Raw genomic sequence first — 20,517 nt, 5'->3', positions numbered from 1 at the left:
GCCTCCTGTGTGTTGGGATCAGTATTCACCGCTATGGCTGGCTGGGCCCTACCTCTTAAAGATTCCACAATCTCTCCAAACAATTCTCCTAACCCGTGTGGAGCAGTTCACACTCAAATCCTAATGCCCCTCACATTTTTCTCTTAGCTTTTTAAACTTGACTACATCTACCATCGTAGAAGGAAAGAAATATTTCTTTCATTGATCTATCTTCAACACACCTATATATCATCTAGCTATCTTAAATGGCTTTAGATATTGACAGATGGATTCATTACTTGTTTTACATTTATTTATTTCTTCCTCTCTCTCTCTCTCTCTCACAGAGAGTGTGTGTATGTGTGTGTGTGTGTGTGTGTGTGTGTGTGTGCGCGTGCGCGCGCACGTGCATGCATGTGTGCCTGTAAATTAGAGGACAACTTGCAAGAATCTCTTCTCTCTTTCCCCCATGGGAGTTCCAGGGAATCAAGCTCAGATGGTCAGGGGTGATGAGCACCTGTACCACTGAGCCACCTCTTCTGTGACAGGGTGCTGGCTGAGTAGCTCTGGTTGACTTAATCACAACGTAGATTCAGCTGGTACTGGACTTATGGCTGTTCTCCTGCCCTTGGGATTACAGGTGCATGTCACCCACCATATTTGGCTTAGGCATTTGGTCCCCCTCACATAAACTGCTGGCTCCATATTTTCAGAGGTCTCTCTTGCCAATTCAGCCCTATCTCAGGCCGGAACCTGAGCTTCTCCTTCAAGCCTTCCTGCAGTGATGTCTTTTATCTAGATCCTTTCAATCCTAGCATCTCTGACTTTTTCATTTCTTAGGGTAACAGCAGAATGGTCTGTCCAGGACCCCGTTGTTCTGACTCTAGGGCACATTTGGACCTTGCAGTACTTTCAGGTCTCTTTTCTTTGCGACTCTTCTTTCTATCAAGAAATCAATAAAAGTGACAGTACTAAGCAGCTTTGCAGTGGACACGACTAGCGTTAATCCCCGAGAGTTACAGCAGCGGTAGGCAGCCCTGCTAGGTTTAAGGAAGGTTTACTGAACAAATCTCTGAAGACAGCATAAGGGCCTCATTAACTAAAGGATGGAGGAGGCTGGAGGCCTCCCCATCTCTCCACACACCCGAAACAGGTGACAAGGACGAGTCATTTGTAGTGAGGAACTGCAGCAAACCCTAATTCTACTAGAAGACTAAAGGAACCGCATGGGACTCTGGCCCTCAATGCTGAAGAGGAGGCCTCCATGGAGGGACTTGGTGAGGGTGAGGACATATGGGGAAAAAAAATGAGACTGAGCCAAAAGAAGCAGGAGGGAGAGAAAATAAGACAGATAAGAAAAAGGACTTGGAAATGTTGCATTGGGAAGAAATTTGTAACACCAATAGCATCTAGAATGTTCTACGTGTCACCACATGCCAGGCATTTGCTAAGTGTTTTCTGTACTTTATCTCCTTCAGTGATCACAATTCTATGAGAGTTTTGCAGAAAATCGTACAATTCAGTGTTTGCCCACTGGGACTGTTTCTCAGGGTCTCATTGATCACTCTCTGTGATGTGGGATTTGTCTCATTCATCCCCCAAGAGATAGCTCTCCAAACTCTCAGAGAAGACTACAGTAGAGTTCTTCATGCTGTGGACACTAAGACCTCCTGTGGGCTCCATGCCAGCAGTCAAACCTCCCTTATCCCCGCCATTCTGAGACAGAGCTCATGGCAGGGCCATGGACACCTGGCCTTATCCAGCCCAAGAAAATAAAGTTTGGAAATTCCCATCCGTCACCACCCTGATGGCCACATGTCCTGTACCTATGGCTGGACCAGATATAAGCATGTGGGCCTCCTGATACCAGACTGCTTAAGTCAAGGGTTTCAGGTCACACTTGGCAAATCATTTTGCAAACAAATGCCACAGGTCGCCTCTCAGACTGGACAGCATGCACGGTCAGTGTCAGCAGATCTGACCCTAAAAATAGGCCCTCTGAGCCAGTCTGGAAGTTCTGTGAAAGGCTGCCACACATACAGACCAGGACCTCTCGACTCAGCCAGGCATCAGGCACCCAGGTAAGGCCTTTGAATGGGAAACCTGTTGCCTCTGGGATTTGGCCAAGTGCCCTGTGAGAAAATGACTGTGAGAGACTTTATCTGCACAATTTCTGGAGCTGTGGAGAACATCCTTTTGGGATGAAAGGCCTCTTGCTATCCCAGCATTCTCTAGAGACACCATTGAATTGCTTTCTCTTTCATTACCTCTAAGTCTGAATTTCTGGTTCTGTAACTATTTCTAGGGGGCAACTGAGTGTGTTAAGGTTCTTAGGCCCTGGCTGAGGTATTGGATGCTCTGTGCTGTATTTTATATTCTGCACAAGGTTCTACCTGTGTCCATCTAGCTGGTTAGAGTCAGGGAGCAAGGGGAAATAGAGGCACCCGATTTCCTTGGATCGTGTGTAGGGCAGTACAAATTACAAGCCAGCACTCAAGCCTCCGGTGTCCTGGTGAGCGTAAGCCACCCCAAAAATAAGATACTCTTTAAGGATTTCCCACTCTTGAGGGGCACGCAGGGTTGGGATGGAAACATTCCAGTAGAGATGGGAGGTTGAGTGATGCAGACACAGAGCCACTCAGCTTAGGCAGCAGGTGAGGAAGGGCGGGAGGATATCCTGTGTCTCAGATCCCAATGCCCTTGTCCCAGGGCCCCAGTTGTCACTGGTGGGCCTGAAATCTAAGAGCTGTTGGGACTACCAGGACTGTTAAGAAGCTGAAAATACTCTAAGAAGGGGACATGAGGGTCATACGTGAGGAGGTCGCCAGCCCCTGGGGGAACCCTTATATGTCATGTTCTTTCTGCTGCTTTGACAATTTCTCTGTGGCCCTCCTTGTCCTCCCTGTATGGGCCCTGTGGACAAGGTGGAGGACTCTGACATTTACGTGCCAGCGGCGGGACTCCAGGGCCTTCTGAGGGGGCACTGTGGGCATGGAGGTGGGAAATGGGAGGAGAGCAGTGACCAAAAGCAGGTGAGGCAGCTCGAAGGCCACCTCAGGGGCTAAGGCTAAGGACAAGAGGAGTGGGCTCCACCCTCACCACCGTCGAGCCAGATGCCATAGCTGAGGAGGTTTCAGCTCTGGGGGAGCATGGGGGTTAGAGGAGCATCAGGGCCCGGGTGAGGACAGGCTTCCTGTGACGACTGTCTGTCCCATGACAGATGAAAGAGCAGTGTGCACAGGCTCAAGGCTGGTCACCAGCCACAGACCTTTCTGAAGTGTCTCTCATGTTGTAGCCCAAAGCTGATCTGGAACTCACTAAGTAGCCCAGGCTGGCCTCAAACACATGACAATCTTCTTGCCTCAGCCTCCCTAGTTCTGGGATTATAGGCGTGCACCTGGCTCCCGTGACAGTTTTTGGAAGCTCTCTTTTTAAGCATTAATACATTTCCTGTATTCCACAATGTCCTCTTTTTCAGATGAGGAAACTGAGGCACAGCGAATTAGGTGGTCTGTCCTAGGTTACACAGCTTGTGTAGTGGTAAAGACTGGATCCCAGTGTGCCTCAGAGCCTGAAAGTATACCTATCTTGGGACTGGTGCCATTGATGTTTAGGCAGCAACAGCGGCCTCTCACTTGGCTGCTCTGTTCAGGGCGCTACCCAGGGATGCATGGGAGGAGCAGTACTGTGGATGGTCTAAGGGATGTAACTGCATTTGTCTCCGACGTGGCTCAGGAGCAAATGATGCTTGCTTTCTGGTCTGGTGATCCTGGATGGTTCTGTGCCTTTCATTTCCACAGTAAAGAGGTGTTGAAGCCTCCTGGCAGCCTGGCAAGTCCAGGAGAAATGAGCTAGCTCAGAAAAGCCTCAACTGTACTTCACACAGGAGCCTATGAGTCCAGCCTCCAAAGGAGGCTCATTGTGCCCACATTTCCTTCTATAACTGCCCCGCCATCACCTTCTTCCCTGACCACATGATCTACTCTCTCTTCTCTTGGTTTAGAACCAACCATTCACCTCCTTCTTCATCCAAGTCTCTGCTCTGTGGAGTGTTCTTCAAGCTGATGTATCGGGGCTACGAGATATTTAATTCCCCAGCCGTTGTATTATCCTCATTTACACATGAGGAAGCTGGACACTTGGTGTATAAGACTCCCCAGGCCTGAGAGAGCACGTGGTACAATTCTTCCCAACATCAGGACCGAAAGGCAGGGTTGGAGAGATGATTCAGTAGTTAAAGTTCTTGCTGCACAGAGAGCCCAGAGTTCAGATCCCAGCTGCCTGTAATCCCAGTACTAGGGTACAGGAGATCCCTGGGGCTCACTGGCTAGGTAGACCAGATGGAATCCATGAGCTCTGAGTACAGCAAGAGACCCTGACTCAGAAAATAATTAAAAAAAAGGAGCAAGGTCAAAGACATCCACTGTCGCCTTTGGGCTGCCACACAGGTGCACACGTACCTGAACACATGTGCCCACACACATGCACACATACATAGCTTAAAAAGAATCAGGAACACGGACTCACTCACATGACTAGGAATGTGGTGAACACTGCTGACATAGTTAGGATGCAAGTCCCCTGTACCCCACTAGCTTGGTGTCATCTTTCTCCTGTGAGACAGGGTTTTTCTGTGTAGCTTTTGGCTGTTTGGAACTTTCTCTGTAGACCAGGTTGGCCTCGAACTCAAAGATCCACCTGCCTCTGCCTCCCAAGTGCTCTGGGATTGAAGCCGCCACCGCCACGCCTGGCGAATGTCACTTTTCTTAGCCTCGCTGACCCTCACTTTCCTTCATGTTTTAATGTGGTGCACTCATGCCCCATCTAGGAGGTTTCGAGAACAGATGTTCCCTGGGAATACAATGAGGGAGGTCACCCGTGTGCTCACTCCTAAGAGTCTGGCCAGGACTGGGATTTCTCCGAGACTTCTGTGGTGGTTTTCAGAAACAACAGCCTTGGCTCCAAGCCTTCCCAGTGTGGCATTTGAAAGGCAGACCTAGTAAGGAACAGTAGTCCGGATAGGAAATAGAAGGGGCTCACAGTGGGAGCCAAAAAGCTGACCCCTCAGCATGAACCCTCCTTTGCCTTTCTCCCCACAAGTCTTGTTCTGAGGTGACACGCTGCGGGAAATGATTCTCGAAAGAGCTTGTCATGCTGGGAAACTGCCCGCAGCATTCCCACACATCTCGGGAGGCAAAGGCCCAGCTACTCGGGAGTCAGGAGCCACAGCTGGCCTGGTCAGGGCATCATGGACCTCATCTCCCTAGTCACTGGGTAACGTCCATCTGGACTGATTCTTTTGTCGGAGAGGGAAGCTAAGCGTGGGCCTCCAGCTGCCTCACATCTCCGGGAGGTCCACCTTTGCCAAACCAAGACTGGGAAAATCAATTAGGAGCTCATAAATTACCCCCAAAGCACTGCGAATCATGTGAAGAGCTAATCAAATGAGTCCATGGCATCGGCGCCATTGGAGAAGTGATATTAAATTTCCACTTAAATGAAGGCTTCTCTGTTTTTTTTAATAAAAGGATTTTATATTATTTCACATAATTGCCTCCTGTTAACATGCTTGCCAGAATCCAAAAGAAAAAAAAATCTGTTAAACTTGGATTATGTCTGATACATGAAGAATTAAATTATAGGCAACAACAACAAAAATTCCTGCGTTTTCTTGTCCAAGTTTTAATTTTAAAAGAATCCACAGATTTTATGTTCTGGTTGGGCTCATTTTTGGTAAATTTTAAATGCATAAAGACTTGAGGCAAATTGAAAAAATATATATACTTACATTTGGACACTCCTGCCAAATCCAAAATTTAGCAGTAGGCATTGTTCCACTAACAGAGTCATTATGCAACATCATTCTCACTCCCTTCTTCCAGAGAACATTCCAGCCCCAACTCTGGTGGTGTTGAGAAGCAATGTGTCTGCATCATATTTAAATTTGAACTGACTTTCCCCTAGGAACACAAATGTCCACAGGTATCTCTGAAAAGAGGGCAGACTGTTTTAAAAATTGCATGTATGTATGTGGGGTGTGTGTGTGATATGTGCATGTATGTGCATGGGGTATGTGTGATATGTGCATGAATATGCGTGTGATATGTGCATGTATGTGTGTATGGTGAATGTGTGTGTGTGGTGTATGTGATATGTGCATGTATATGTGTGTGATATGTGCATGTATGTGTGTGGGGTGTGTGTGTGTGTGTGTGATATGTGCATGTATGTGTGTGGGGTGTGTGTGTGTGATATGTGCATGTATGTGTGTGGGGTGTGTGTGTGTGTGTGTAATATGTGCATGTATGTGTATGGGGTGTGTGTGTGATATGTGCATGTATGTGCATGGGGTATGTGTGATATGTGCATGAATACGTGTGTGATATGTGCATGTATGTGTGTATGGTGAATGTGTGTGTGTGGTGTGTGTGATATGTGCATGTATGTGTGTGGGGTGTGTGTGTGTGTATGTGATATGTGCATGTATGTGTATGGGGTGTGTGTGTGATATGTGCATGTATGTATGTGGGGTGTATGTGATATGAACCATCCTGCTTTATTGCTCTTTGCCTTAGTCCTTTGAGAAATAGGTTCTCTTATTGAATCTGGAGCTGTGCCTGCAGTCAGCAGGCCCCAGCTCTCTGCCCCCACAGTGCTGGGTGACAGGCTCCACTTTGTTCATGGGGCCTGGAGATTCAGACTTGTGTTTTCGCATCAAAAACAATTCTCTCCAGTCCCAGGGGCAGATTAAAAGAAAAAAATTCAGCTGGGCAGTGGTGGCACACACCTTTAATCCCAGCTCTTGGGGAACAGAGGCAGGCAGATCTTTGTGAGTTCAAGGCCAGCCTGGTCTACAGAGCAAGTTCCAGGACAGGCCCCAAAGCTACAGAGAAACCTGGTCTCAAAAACAACAACAACAACAACAAAAACCCAAAAGAAAACAAAACCACAGACTATTGTTAGACAAGAAGCTTCTAGAAGCTAGAGATCTTTGTGGTTTGGCCAATCCAACTGTGCCCAGTTCTCTCTCACACTGACCAGGCCGGTGAAGTTTTGGCCTGACTTGGAAGGTTGAGTCACAGAGAAGATGGCGCTGCCTCCCAACTCCACTGAGGAGCCCAGAGTGTCCTTGAGGACACTGACTCCAACTCACTCCAGACTGGGCTGAAGGGAAGTCCTGAGCCCTGGCTCTGCTCGAGGAGTGGGAGCGGGAAGGTCTGCCCTCTGATCTGCAGGCAGAGGAGGGAGGAGTTTCCCGAGGAGTGGGGTTCCTTTTATCCTGAAGCATCAGAGCTACACCCGCACACCCCCTTTTTAGAGACCTTGGGCTTGCTTACCAGGCCTCTTTCTTCCTAAAGACACTGTGCCAGCTTTGGGGTCCCTACAGACTGGGTTGTCATGGCTCTCCAGGAAGCACAAGAGACTAGAATGACCTGAGAGAAGCCAGGCCTGACTGCTGTCCCAAGGCCCACAGAATAACACAGTTGCTTTAGGGCCCTCAGGAAGGCAGCCATCAATTTCAGGGTAAACACCTTCCACATACATAACAACCCTAAAACAGAATTTCTTGGGATCGGGGTAACTTTTGCTCCATATGCTGATGTAATGTACACTTACATCACAGACACTGGAGAGAAGGAGATTCCTTACAAAGAAAACCAAATCAGACATAATCCATTGCACTACAACAAGCACATAGCCTGTGTTAATCGTGTACTACCTTCATTTAAAACCAGACTCATAATGTACACATTGCTTCATAACCTTCTGGTCTCTTCTCGCCAATGACCACCTCCTCAGGACCACCATGACCTCTTTCTTGAGACAGGGTCTCACTCTACACCACCGTACAGTCTGGAACTCACTCTGTAGACCAGGCTGGTCTCAAACTCACAGAGCTCTTCCTGCCTCGTCTCCCGAGTGCTGGGATTAAAGGCCTGCGCCACCACTGCGTGACTGGAAAGGAGACTTTGATCTGATTTCAGAACTGTAACTTTCAGCTTGTCATGGTGGCTCACACCTGCAATCCCAATACTTGGGAGGCTGAGGTAAAAGGACTGCTCAAAGTTCAAGGCATGCCTGGTCTACGTAGTGATTTCTAGGCCAACCAGGGCTACATACTAATGTTCCTTTCAAAAGCAAAACAAATGAGAGTACTTTATAAAACTCTGGGGTCTCTCTGGCTTTTTATAAAAAACTCAGGAAATGGACTGGCTAGAAGACTCAGTATGTAAAAGCACTTGCTGGCAAACCCAGCAGCCTGAGTTTGATTCCCCAGAGCCCACACAGTAAAAGGAGAGAACAGATGCCCACACGCTGTCCTCTGATCACACACACACACACACACACACACACACACACACACACACACAGAAAAAACATTTTAAAAATATATGAGGAATCATTAAGATGGCTCAGTAGGTGAAGACACTTGCAGCCCAGACTGAGTTCAGTCACCAGAACCCAAATGGTAGAAGAAGAGAACCAACTTCCACTATGTGTTCTGTGACCTTTACACATGCACGCCCCCCCCATAAATAAATAGAATTTTTCAACAATATCAGAAGCATCTGGATTGCATTCCTGCATGGGTTGGCAGGTTGCTGTCCCATGGCTCTTTAGTATGCCACAGCAGCCGCTACTCCCTGATGTCTCCTGCTTAGCACTAATAATTCAGTTATTGTTTGCTCTTGGTATTCAGCCACTTCCTTCCACTATGTTATTTTGTCATCCACCTGTCCTCTTTGTGAAGGAGCCCAGCTTGGCTTCTGCTGCTCTGAGAAGGATGCTCTCACAGGCCAAGAGGCCTTCAGAGCTGGCATTTGTTTCCTCAGGTCCAGATCTTTCTGTGTGAAGCTGTAGCTGGACTCTGGAAGCCTGTCTTGACGGCCTGCCCAGTTCACATTATGACATTCAGCCTGGGATTGATACAGTGTGTCATGGAGTCCTTGGCAGTTAATCTCGCGGTCGAATCTATGGAAACCAAACAGAAGAGGTTTGCTTTCCCCTCCTCTTTTGGCTGTGATCTGGGAAACAGACTCTCCCTTCCTCTAGAAGAATGAAAGATCTGGGAGCTGTGTGGGTAGGGTTTGTGGGTGCACGGCCGTCTTCGGGATTTGGAAAGATGACAGGTCTGCGGTTTCTGGACAGCTCCCCGCTCTGTTCTGTTTCCCGCATTGCTGGGGGATAATAGGTCCCAGAGCCCCCTCTAAGTGCCTAGCTGCTCGGGCAGACCGCACCACTTCCTCTTCTGTCTGGAAATACAGCCAAGGTTTTAAATGCAGGGCCCGAGCCAGGGATGGTTCCCTCCACAGCCTAATGAGGGGAACGGGGCCTCACCAAGGGTGAGGTCAGCTTTAGCGATCCAAGGAGGCAGATGGAAGTTCCACACCGGAATGGACTCTAGCATCTCCCTAAAATCGTCTCTTTTTAAGTCTCCTTAGTGATAAGCAGGACTCAAAGGAATCTAAACCCACAGTATTTAGGAATAGGAGGCCTCACTTAGAAATAAGATGAGAGAGAGCCGTGGATGCACTGGGTTTTGGAACTACGGCTGCTGCGGCCAGAAGGAAAGCTGCAACCTAGGAGTTTGGGCTGGTTCCTGCAAGAGAAGCTTCAGCCAGGCCTTGCAATATTGCCCCCTGTCCCTAAAACCCCAGTAGGCAGGCCCAAGAGGCAAGTTCAGGCCTCCAACCTCCCCTGGGAGGAGGCAGAGTCTACCCTGTGCTCTGCTCTGCCCTCCCTTGAAACCAGTCGAGGCGAGCGCCGGTCCTGCTCCCAAAGCTCTTGCTGAGCCCTTGGCCAAGCTTCCCAGGCCTTTGCCATTCATTCCTCTCATTTTCCCGTCATCCATCCGTTTGTTCACCCCTCAGTCCATCAACTTACTTTAGAGATAAGGACACCCAGCAACCCTGCGTCTGGGTGGGCCAAGTCCTTTCTTTCCCAGGCCTGCATCTGCATGGGGAACCAATGACCTGGCCCCATTTCAGGGAGAAGGTAGGAGGCATTTTCGGCAGGCTTCCAACCCTTCTTTTGACTCTTCAGCCACATGTCAGTCAACTACTTTGGATTGTCAGCGAGCACAGACTCTCCTGGGATCTTGCTAAAATAAGGACTCTGCGGTTCCTGCTGCCAGTGTACAGTCCCAGAACCTATATTTTCAGCTGGTGCCAATGACTCTAGTGGAGAGAGTCTTTACAATGAATGGCACTGGCAGGCTCCTCTCTTCCCCATGTGATTTCTACTCTAGGAAGCAGGCTGTAAGAAGGAAGAAATCACAAAACCTGGCCTCCCCCTATGGGAGAACTGAATTGCTGGTACAATGGTTTCAGTGGTGTGGGAAGTCCTTCTGTATATATGTTGCTTTTATTGGTTAATAAATGGGAAAAGGGGACACTTCTGCATTGCTGATGGGAATGCAAGCTGGTACAAGCCCTTTGGATGTCAGTGTGGCCATTTCTCAGATTAGGAAACAACCTTCCTCAAGACTGAGTAGTATCACTTTGGGTATATATACAAAGGATGCTCAATCCACAAGGACATGTGCTCAACTATGTTCAGAGCAGCTTTGTTTGTCATAGCCAGAACCTGGAAACAACCTAAATGCCCCTTGACTGAAGAACGGATAAGGAAAATGTGGTACATTTACATAATGGAGTACTACACAGCAGAAAAACTGATGACATCTTGAATTTTGCAGGAAAATGGATGGAACTAGAAAACATTATTTTGAGTAAGGTAACCCAGACACAGAAAGACAATTATCACATGTACTCACTCATAGGTTGTCTTTAAACATAAAACAAAGAAAGCCAGCCTACAAACCACAATCCCAGAGAACTTAGACAACAATGAGGACACTAAGAGAGACTTACATAGATCTAATCTACATGGGAAGTAGAAAGTAGAAAAAGACAAGACACACCAAACCCTTGCCAGCAAGCCACAGCCACGTGGCGATACATCGATTAATAGAAATGGGTTAATTTAAGATATAAGAGTTACCCAGAAGTATGCTTAAGCTATTGACCAAACAGTATTGCAAATAATATAGTTTCTGTGTGATTATTTCGGGTCTGCACGGCCAGGAACAAATGAGCGACCTCCACCTACAGTTTCAGTTATTTTATTGTTCTTTAAAATTTTTACTTTTCTTTTCTTTTCTTTCTTTCTTTCTTATCTTTTCTTTTCCTTCTTTTTCTTTTCTTTTCTTTTTTTTTTTTTTTGAGATAGGGTTTCTCTGTGTAACAACCTTGGCTGTCTTGAAACTCACTTTGTAAACCAGGCTGACCTTGAACTCACAGAGATCTGCCTGGAACACCTTCCTAGTGCTGGGATTAAAGTCACGCGCCACTACTGCCTGACTTTACTTTTTTTAGGATTGGGGATGGGGAGTAGACAAGGTTTCTCTGTGTAGCCCTGGCTGTCCTGAAATTTGCTTTGTAGACCAGGCTAGCCTTGAACTCAGATATCTGCTAGCCTCTACCTCCCCAGTACTGGGATTAAACTGTCATCATATCCAGGTTAAAGATTTATTTTGAATTATTAAATATGTGTGTATGTAGAATGCACACGTGAGAGCCGGTGCTGGCAATGTCTAGAAGACGGCAATGGACCACCCTGGAGCTCAAGTCACGTGGTTGTGAGCCACCCAATGTGTGGGTGCGAGAACTGAACTATGAAGGAGCAGTACAAGCTCTAGATTGCTGAGCCACCTCTCCAGACTGTTGGAGTGTTTAAAGTATGTGAATCCCCTGGAGTTATTTTGGTACGTGCGTCTGAGGTGACACACGCGCCTTTCAGACTGCGTTCTGCAGTCTTTCATCCAGATGTTCTCGTGTTCCTGGCTTTTCTAACACTCTTGGATTTATCCTACGACGCTGCAGTCTCCACCACCCTCCCTCTCAGCAGACTAAAGATAGGTGCCAAACATCTCCAATGTGCTATTTCCCTCCTGTGGAGAGTGGCAAGAATGCCACCTTTTAGAGTTAAGACTGAGCCAGTGACTCTAAAGAAATGGAACCAACAGCAGCTGTCAAGGAGGAGGAGTGCGGAAGTACAGCCCTCCCTTGGTAGTCATGGAGATCCTTGGAGCTTCAATATCCACAGATGTTCAATGCTCTTATAAAACGGGAGAGCACTCGCCTACTAAGCACAGAGGCCGGGTTTGTGCCTGAGCATCCTGTAAACTGGGCATGGTGGTACAGGCCTATTGATAGTACTACAGAGGTGGAGGGAAAAGATTAGAAATTCAGGATCACTACTCCACACACAGCAAATCTGAGGCCGGTCTGGGCTACAGGAGACCCTACCTCAAAAGGGGTGTGGCCAAATATTTGCATATGGAGATTTTAAATAATCTCTGGATTACTTTGATACCTGATACAGAATATATAATGTGTGAATGAATGGTGGTTAAACTATCTTGTTTAGGGAGTAAAGGCAAGAGAGGAAGTCAGGTTTCTCATTTGATCCTTGGTGGGTGAATCTTTGGATTTGGAGCTCTGTGGATGAATAGCTAAGGAAATCCAATTTACTTGTCAAATCAGCAAGATTCCTGGGGAACAATGGAGACATTTCTTCCACATCCCACCAGCAGAGCTTGATAAACTTCCCAAACAGCTTTCAATGAGCAGACACAGCTGTCTAGCTGGGACTCTCTTTCGACCCCCTGAAGGCAGATCTCTGAGTTCAAGGCCAGCCTGGTTTGTGGAGTTGAGTTCCAGGACAGCCAGAGCTACACCCAGAGACCCTGTCTTGAAAAACCAAAAATAAATAAGCAAACAAACAAATAAAAACAAAAATGAGGGTGGGGGACAGACAACCTGGCTTGCTTAGGGGAATTTGTTAGGCTCAAAGCTGCTCTGTCAACTGCTATAAAACTGCCTCAGGCCCCCAGCCCTCTCGCTGTGTACATGCTGGAATGTTGGGGAGCGCTGTTTAACTGTCACCATGGCCTTCCCCACTTACCTGTGTGGCCGGGGGTGAGCAAGAGGGGACACAGCAGATGAAAAACAAAACCCCCAAATTAAGCTCCATCCTCACCTCCTGCTATAATGCCCACCATTCCCTGCTAACCCTATCTTGACTCCCTATAATGTCCACTGATCCCGCTAACCTCATCCTTACCTCCTATAACGCCCACCATTCCCTGCTAACCCCATCCTCGCCCCTATAATGCCCACCATTTCCTGCTAACCTCATCTTGACCTTCTTTAATGACAACTGTTCCATGCTAACCCATCCTGACTCTCTTTCATACAGAAAGGAAAGAAAATCCCTTGGTTCCAAAATGGCATCAGGAGATACAAAGACAAGCCTCAAGAATGCCTACCCCTCTACCAAGAGGCTGTCCCTGCAGGAGGAGGAGGGAGAGGCTGAGGACTACTGTACTCCTGGTGCCTTCGAGCTGGAGCGCCTCTTCTGGAAGGGCAGTCCCCAGTACACGCACGTCAACGAGGTCTGGCCCAGGCTCCACATCGGTGATGAGTAAGTTCCTGGCCCTTACATCACCCTGGGAAAGGAACAAGTGCTTCCTCGGTCACTCTGCAACTCCGAGTCACAGGCCTTGCCTTCAGGTCAGCTGTTCTATGAGAAGTAGGGGCTCATCTTCACTTTACAAAAACTCAGAAAAGAGCCTTAAGCAAAGCAGACTCATTTTTCTCTTGTGTGTTAAGTCCAAAGGAAGTCTAGGTGGGGCGACCATGGTAACTGCAGGAGAGCCAAGATGAGGGTTTCTGTGTATTGCTTCACCATCATGAGGGTCTAGTGCTCTTCGGAATCCAGAATCCTCACAGAGAACCCAACAGCAAAGTCAGGAGAAAGGAAGGCAAGAAGGACATCTTTCCAAAGGGAAGTCCAGCCTAAGACTTCCCCTGCACCTAGCTGCAAGAGAGACTGGGGAATCTCATCTTCTATTTTAGCTGACTATTAGCCAGAGTCGGAGTTGGAGCGTGGCATTAGAAGTACCCCAACTATGTGTCTGAAAAACAGTAGTCAAAATTGAGGTCACTTGTCCATTTATAGGTCTTAGAGTGAGTTTCCCCGTTTCACCAACAACTGAGAAATTTCTGCGGCCATCATTTAGGGACCACTGCATGGTAGACACTATGCTGCTAAAGACCCTGCAAGCATGACCTTGTTTGACCCTCACAATACACCAATGAAAGAGAAATCTCAAAGCAAGACAACTGAGTCACAGGACTGTTTAGTATGTACCCTATATTCTAAAATCTTGATGACAGAGATCCGAGGTTCATGACTTCTACTTTCCTCCTCCCCCATCCTTCTGAACTTCATGCCCTACCGGTCCTTAGAGCAGATGTACACGACCCCTGTGCGTGTTGCTCTTACTACCCAGTTGACTGCTTAAAAACCAGAGGTAAATTATCTAGTGCAGTAGCCCTTGTCTTATTTTCCCCATAACCTTTTGATTAAGCTGTGAGAAGTTAGAAATACTACATGCCGTTACCTACTAAATTAAAGTAAATAGGGGTCATAAAACAAACCGCAAGCCAAGCGGTGCAGCACGCCTAGAGGGAGAGACAGGAGTTCAAGGTCAACCTTGGCTGGACAGAAATTCGAGGCTAGCCTGGGCCTGTGAGACTCTGTCTCAAACAAAACAGAAACAAATGAAAGTGCAATCCCTCTTTTTCCACTCTTAATTCTGCCCATAACAAGTATTAAGTTTTGGGTGTTTTGGTTTTGGTTTTTTGAGACAGGTTTTCTCTGTATAACAGTCCTGGCTGTCCTGGAATTCGCTTTGTAGACCAGTTTGACTTTGAACTCACCAAGATCTGCCTGCCTCTGCCTCCCAAGTGCTGGGATTAAAGACATGAGCCACCACTGCCTGGCTTGTTTTTGTTTTTCAAAGCATCTTATGCAGATTTATTTTTATTTATTTTAATGTATGAGTGCTCTGTCTGCACATATGCCTGCACTCCAGAAGAGAGCATCAGATTCCATCATAGACGGTTGTGAGCCACCATGGGGTTGCTGGGAATTGAACTCAGGACCTCTGGAAGAGCAGCCAGTGTTCTTAGCGGAGCCATCTCTCCAAAACCTTTTAAAAAGTATTTCTATTTGCATGTGTGTGTGTGTGTGTGCATGTGAGTACAAGAGCAAGCCACAATATATGTATGCATGGCGGTTGGTTCTCTCTCTACCATGTGGGAACCAGGGATTGAACTCAGGTCAAGCAAGCACCTTTACCCACCAAACATCTCGCTAGCTCCCAAACAGCAAGTTCATGTGCTATTTCCACTTTCTGTATGCTATTTCAAACACAAGAAAACACACACACACACACACACACACACACACACTTACACACACACATACAATGCATTTTCATTTCTCTTAAACAGATTGATTTTTTTTTCTAAAGAATTTACCTTCATTATGTATACCTATGTATGCCTGGGGCGGAGGGGGGGGGTGCATATGAATGCAGGTGTCTGCAGAGGCCAGGGTGTCAGGAGTCAGAACGCCTGGAGCTGTAGTTATGGGCACTTGTAAGTGGTCCAGGGTAGTGCTGGGAACCACTGGGGTCTTCTTCAAGAGCATTGTGAGCTCTTCCCTGCTGAGGTGTCTCTCAGCTCCACCAATGGGTGTTCTGCTTTGATTGTTGAGACAGGGTCTCAGTAGCCTTCACCTCCTGGTTCCGTTTTTGACTGTTGAGACAGGGTCTCAGTAGCCTTCACCTCCTGGTTTTCCTGCCTCATCCCCTCAAACACTGGGATCAGAGATGTGCACTACCATGTATGGCTTAAATAATTTCTTCTTACAAAACAAACCCCACTGTGTATGCTGTTCTGCATTTTTAATATTCCACAGTATAACTATGGTACAATTTGTCCGGTCGTTTCCTGGCTGAGAACATCAGGGGATCTCAGGCGAGGGGTGCACAGAACTCAATGTGCTGTTTCTCTTAGCTCTACAGGATTATCATTCATATATCATAAAACCCATCCTCTTAAGTTGTACAATTCAATGATTTCATGATATTCCCAGAGATGTGCAACCATTGCCACTATCTAATTGCAGAACATTTTTATCATCTCAAGAGGAAGCCAGGATCCATTAAGCAGCCACTCCTCACCCCCCACCTTCCTCAGGGCCCTGCAGTCACCAGTCTGCCTTCTGGTTTTATACATCGGCCTAATCTCGACATTGTATGGCCATGGAATCGAACAGCCTGGTGGGGTTTTGTAGCTGGCTTATTTTTCCTCTGCATACTTTCACGGTTCACCTGAGCTGCGCCGTGTATTGATGCTGCATTCACTTTAATCCCAAACAGCCTCTGGGTCCTATTTGTAAATTTTCCATAAAGTCAAATTTTTCTTTTGTCAAAGAGGTGCGCATACACTTTGATCTCAGATATCACTGCAGGAAGAAGAATTCACAGACACAGGAGTCCCAGTCCACAAGGATGTGAGCCCAATACTGTGTACACAAAGATTGACAGAAAAAACACAACACTGGAAATCTTCAGATCTGGGATTAAGTCAAATGCTAACACCATGCCGTCAGCTTATAGCCAGTGAAACAGGCATCTCCCACAGCTCAGTGACCACCATCGCAGCCGCCGGCTTCTCAGCGTTATAGTCCACTCTGACTCCACAGTTTAAGTTCTGTGGTCACTGGAGTTCACGCTCCAGACTGATAGGGCAGCCCCTATTGCAGGGACTGCTGGGACATTTTCTCTTGCAACAGAGAGAAAAGAAAGGCGTGGTTAAACAATGCCTGACTTTCACATGATGTATGCCATGTTTTTTTATCTGTTTGTTTATAGGGAACTCTCGTATAGCTGAGACTGCCCTTCCAACTCCTAATCCCCCTGCCTCGACCTTCCAAGTGCAGAGATTACAGGCATGCATCCCCAGACCCAGTGACATGTGCCATTTTTAGCCATATTTCACTGGACCAAGCAAGCCCATGCCACCCTGCTTGTGACAGGGTCAGGAAGGCAGGTCTCCACCCTGAAGGAGGGAGAACAAGATTCTAAACCACAGTACAGCCTACCATAAGCCCTGGAAAGGTATAGTGGCTTTGGAACATGGCCTTTTACCTTTCTGGACCTATGTCCTCACTTCTAAAATAGTTGTTAAGAAGCTCTGAAGCTTCTTTTAAGAAAGCATTTTGGAAACTGTGAAGAGACAGACCAATGTAAATGTTATTGTCACTGTTGCTAGTGACATGTCTAGAAATGTAGGTGACGGCCAGCCTGTGGAAGGCTGAACGCCAAGTGAGGGCTGCTTTCATAGAAGCGCCGTGAGTGTCTGAGAAAGGACACAGCTACTTAAGATGGTGCCAGACTGTGGCAGGTGTCTGCAAGCTTCCTTGACCTTTGACTATAACCCTGCTTATTTCAACCAAGAAAATGTCACTGCCCTTTCAATTCAATTAAGGTCTGCCCAATCAGGCCCCAACACATATACACACACACACACACACACACACACACACACACACACTTACACTCACCTAGAGGCCAGGCAGCTCTCAAGGGGAGTTGTGTGATCTAAACACGGGGGGTGGGGGCAGGAATCAACTCAACTTCATCTTGACTCTGATCCTGGGTTCTGGGTATGACACCACCTATCAAGGTTCACAGACGTCAAAGGACCATGGACTTCATCGTGAGAATATCAATCCAGCTGCAGGATGACAGAAATGCCTGAGTTTCTCGGTCTCTCTGGGCCCAATGCCCAAGGCTGGCTCCACAGGCATAAATCCTAAATTTTTATTCGTACTGAGGATGAGTTTTTCTTTTACCTATAAGGCACCTAAGATTTCTGAAAACCAGACTCCGGAGGACAGTTTGGAGGGCAATCCAGACTCAAGAGCAAGGATGGACGGATGTTCTGGGTCACCGTCTACTGTTGGGAGACTCCTGGACCTGGGAGTAGCCAGAACTATCCCCAAGATGGCATCTACTCTTTCTCTGCCAGGCCCCCTTTGTGGCCACCAGCAGACAGTCGAGCACTTGGGCCCCAGTGTCTGGTTTCTGTAGGACTTCGGCCTGGCCATCTAGCTCTCTGAGCTTCAATTTCTTCATCTGTAAGATTTTAGGTTTTAATATGTCAAGACACATGGGAGCTTATCGCAATGCCCAGCACACTCAAGTGTGAACTATTGCACACGAGACGGGAGCTAGAGGTGTGACAGAAGGAAGAAAGGACAGAGTAAGCACCAGTTTTGTTTTGTAAGCACTGGGTTTTCCTGCCCTGAGGACAGCCTGGAGACAGAAACCAACCTGTGCCCAGCCCAAGGCATGAGGAGAAATGCCTGTGAACCTGAGGGTTTCAGGCTTTCTAAACATGTGTTCAGTCCCAGGTTGTTCCAAGGGGTTCAGCCCCATTGGGATGCCTAAAAACCCCAAGTCCCATGATTTATCAGCCTCAGAGAAGGTCTGCTTGGTTAGTAGATGATTGGGACACAGGTCAGCAGGCCACCTTGTGAATGTCCCTCATTCATCACCCACTTCCCATAACTTGGTAGGGAACTAAGTCTGCCCCAGTGGGAAGCACAGGCCCTCAGAGAGTGAAGCAAAAGCCCCCATTCAATACCTAGGGTACAGAGTTCATGTTCCCAAGTGCATGGCTGCTAACTGCCTGGCCTATAGCAAAACATGTTATTGTTCTGGGACTTTGTTTCTTTATTTATTAAATAAAGGATGATTTCAAAGGCCCCTGTCTGGCTGTACCATACAGTTCTTCTAAAACGTCCTATTTAATAAATTAGGCTTTATTAGGTTCAAGCACATACTTGTGTTATTACTCTTAAGTCATTTAAATTAGATTCAAATTAGGTTAACCAAGTGTTGCCCTCCAGAGAGCTAGGAACTAGGAGATAAGAATAATTCATAGGCCCTTATCAATCAGCACGCCCTAAATGGGTGCTTCAAGAACTGCTTGAGCATGCTTGAAAAGCACAGTCTGTAATTTAAATATTCTTACTTTAATCTCCTTCACATCTTTCATTTGCTTAGCAAAACCTTTCTTTCTTTTCTCTCCACCGTCAGTGAGAAGGGCACTGTATCTCTGCTGGGAAGGGATGAACATTCCTAGGCAGGGCGGCCTGCTGGCCGACGTGGAGAAACTGAGAAATCTCTCTCCACAGTGGCATCCCTGCACCCTTAAACTATGATGTCTGGGGCCCGAGGCAACTCCCTACCTTCATTAACTGTAGCTGCCTCCAAAGCCTCCTTTCAGAGGGTCATCAACAGTCCAAAACCCTTCCCAAGGAGCCAGGTCTCTCACAAGCAAATGCCTGTGCCCCGCTCTCCACCCCATAGCCTCCCAAGTCTGCAGCCCGGGGTCTCCATCTTGTCCTTTCTGATACGTTTGCTCCCAGGCAGCTAGCAATCTCAAAAGTCAGAGACATTTATCTCCTGGGCCTGAAGATGGGGAAACTGGAAAGGGAGGAGGGGTCTCTCATTGATATGTCTGGACAGATGTGACCCTCTTGGTAAAATGTACGCACGCACACACACACACACACACACACACACACACACACACAATTACTGTAGCATCAAAGCTGACACTTGGCTTGCTACTCCAAGGTGAGGAGCGGCTAGTGTAGGATGCGGCAAAACATGCCAGCATTAACAATTTTGCATGGTGGATGTTTCCCAGAAAACCTGGACTTTGAACTTTCAACTATTGCGAGTGGACACCAGTCATGGACAAAGTAGCAGAGAAAGAAGACTGAGGCCCTGGCCCAGCCCTCGCATGTTAGACAAAGCTTTCTCAGGCATGGTTCGAACAAGGTTAAAGACTGACTGCACCATGAGCCAAGAGCCTCGATTAATTACTAGTACATCGTGTTCAAGCATGGCTTCCAGTACTTAGTTTCTTTCCTTCCTTAGACTCCATCATTGGTGTGTGTGTGGTGGGGGGTGAACCGTGGGAAGTGAAACATCATGGAAAAAAGGTTTCTGGCGTTGTTGTTGTTGTTGTTCTGTCTTATTTTCAGGACAGAATTTCTGTATGTAGCCCTGGCTGTCCTAGAACTCATTTGTAGACCAGGCTGGCCTCAAACTCACAGAGATCTTCCTGCCTACTCTAGAGTACTGGGATCAAAAGGGTGTGCCACTACCCCCAGCTTAAGTTTCTATTTTCTAACCTAACATCTTGCTGTGTAGTCTTTCTCCTGCCTCACCATGGCCAGTGGGAAGGACTTTCTACCGAACTTAAAAAGCCAAAGAAATTAAAAATCCACCTCACGTCTCTGTAATAATCAGTCTCTCCTGAGTACTAAGAAATAATATCAATAAAGTCGCAGTACCCATTTGCATAGTAAATGGCTATAGTATGCTCATCACTGAATTTACAAAACACAGACCAAAAGGAAGAAAAAAATCAGAATTCCCTGTTTTCCCGTTACCCAAAGATAAACATTTTGATATACAATTTCCCATTGCTCCCCCACTGAATTTCTTTAATCTGGCAAAGAAACTTGAGCACAGCACAGTTCATTTTTACAAGCTTTCTGTAGTGAAAGCCAATCTGTGTAATTGGGTCTATTCAGCAA

At 47.1% G+C, this 20,517-nt stretch overlaps 1 protein-coding gene across 1 annotated transcript in view; it reads left to right on the top strand.

The window, feature by feature from the left end:
- Positions 1-13,097: 13,097 nt before the first annotated feature.
- The window catches only part of Dusp29 (dual specificity phosphatase 29), a 61,406-nt gene continuing 53,986 nt past the window's right edge, over positions 13,098-20,517 (top strand). Inside the window, exon 1 of the mRNA XM_087911941.1 lies at positions 13,098-13,467. Coding sequence (XP_087768067.1) covers positions 13,211-13,467 — 257 coding nt within the window. The 5' untranslated portion in view covers positions 13,098-13,210. The remainder of the gene's footprint in view (positions 13,468-20,517) is intronic.

Source organism: Myodes glareolus, chromosome 12 (assembly GCF_982192425.1).
Source record: "Myodes glareolus chromosome 12, mMyoGla1.1, whole genome shotgun sequence".
NCBI lineage: Eukaryota > Metazoa > Chordata > Mammalia > Rodentia > Cricetidae > Myodes > Myodes glareolus.
The sequence above is the reverse complement of the archived record's forward strand: the minus strand, read 5'-3'. Positions and strand labels throughout refer to the sequence as shown.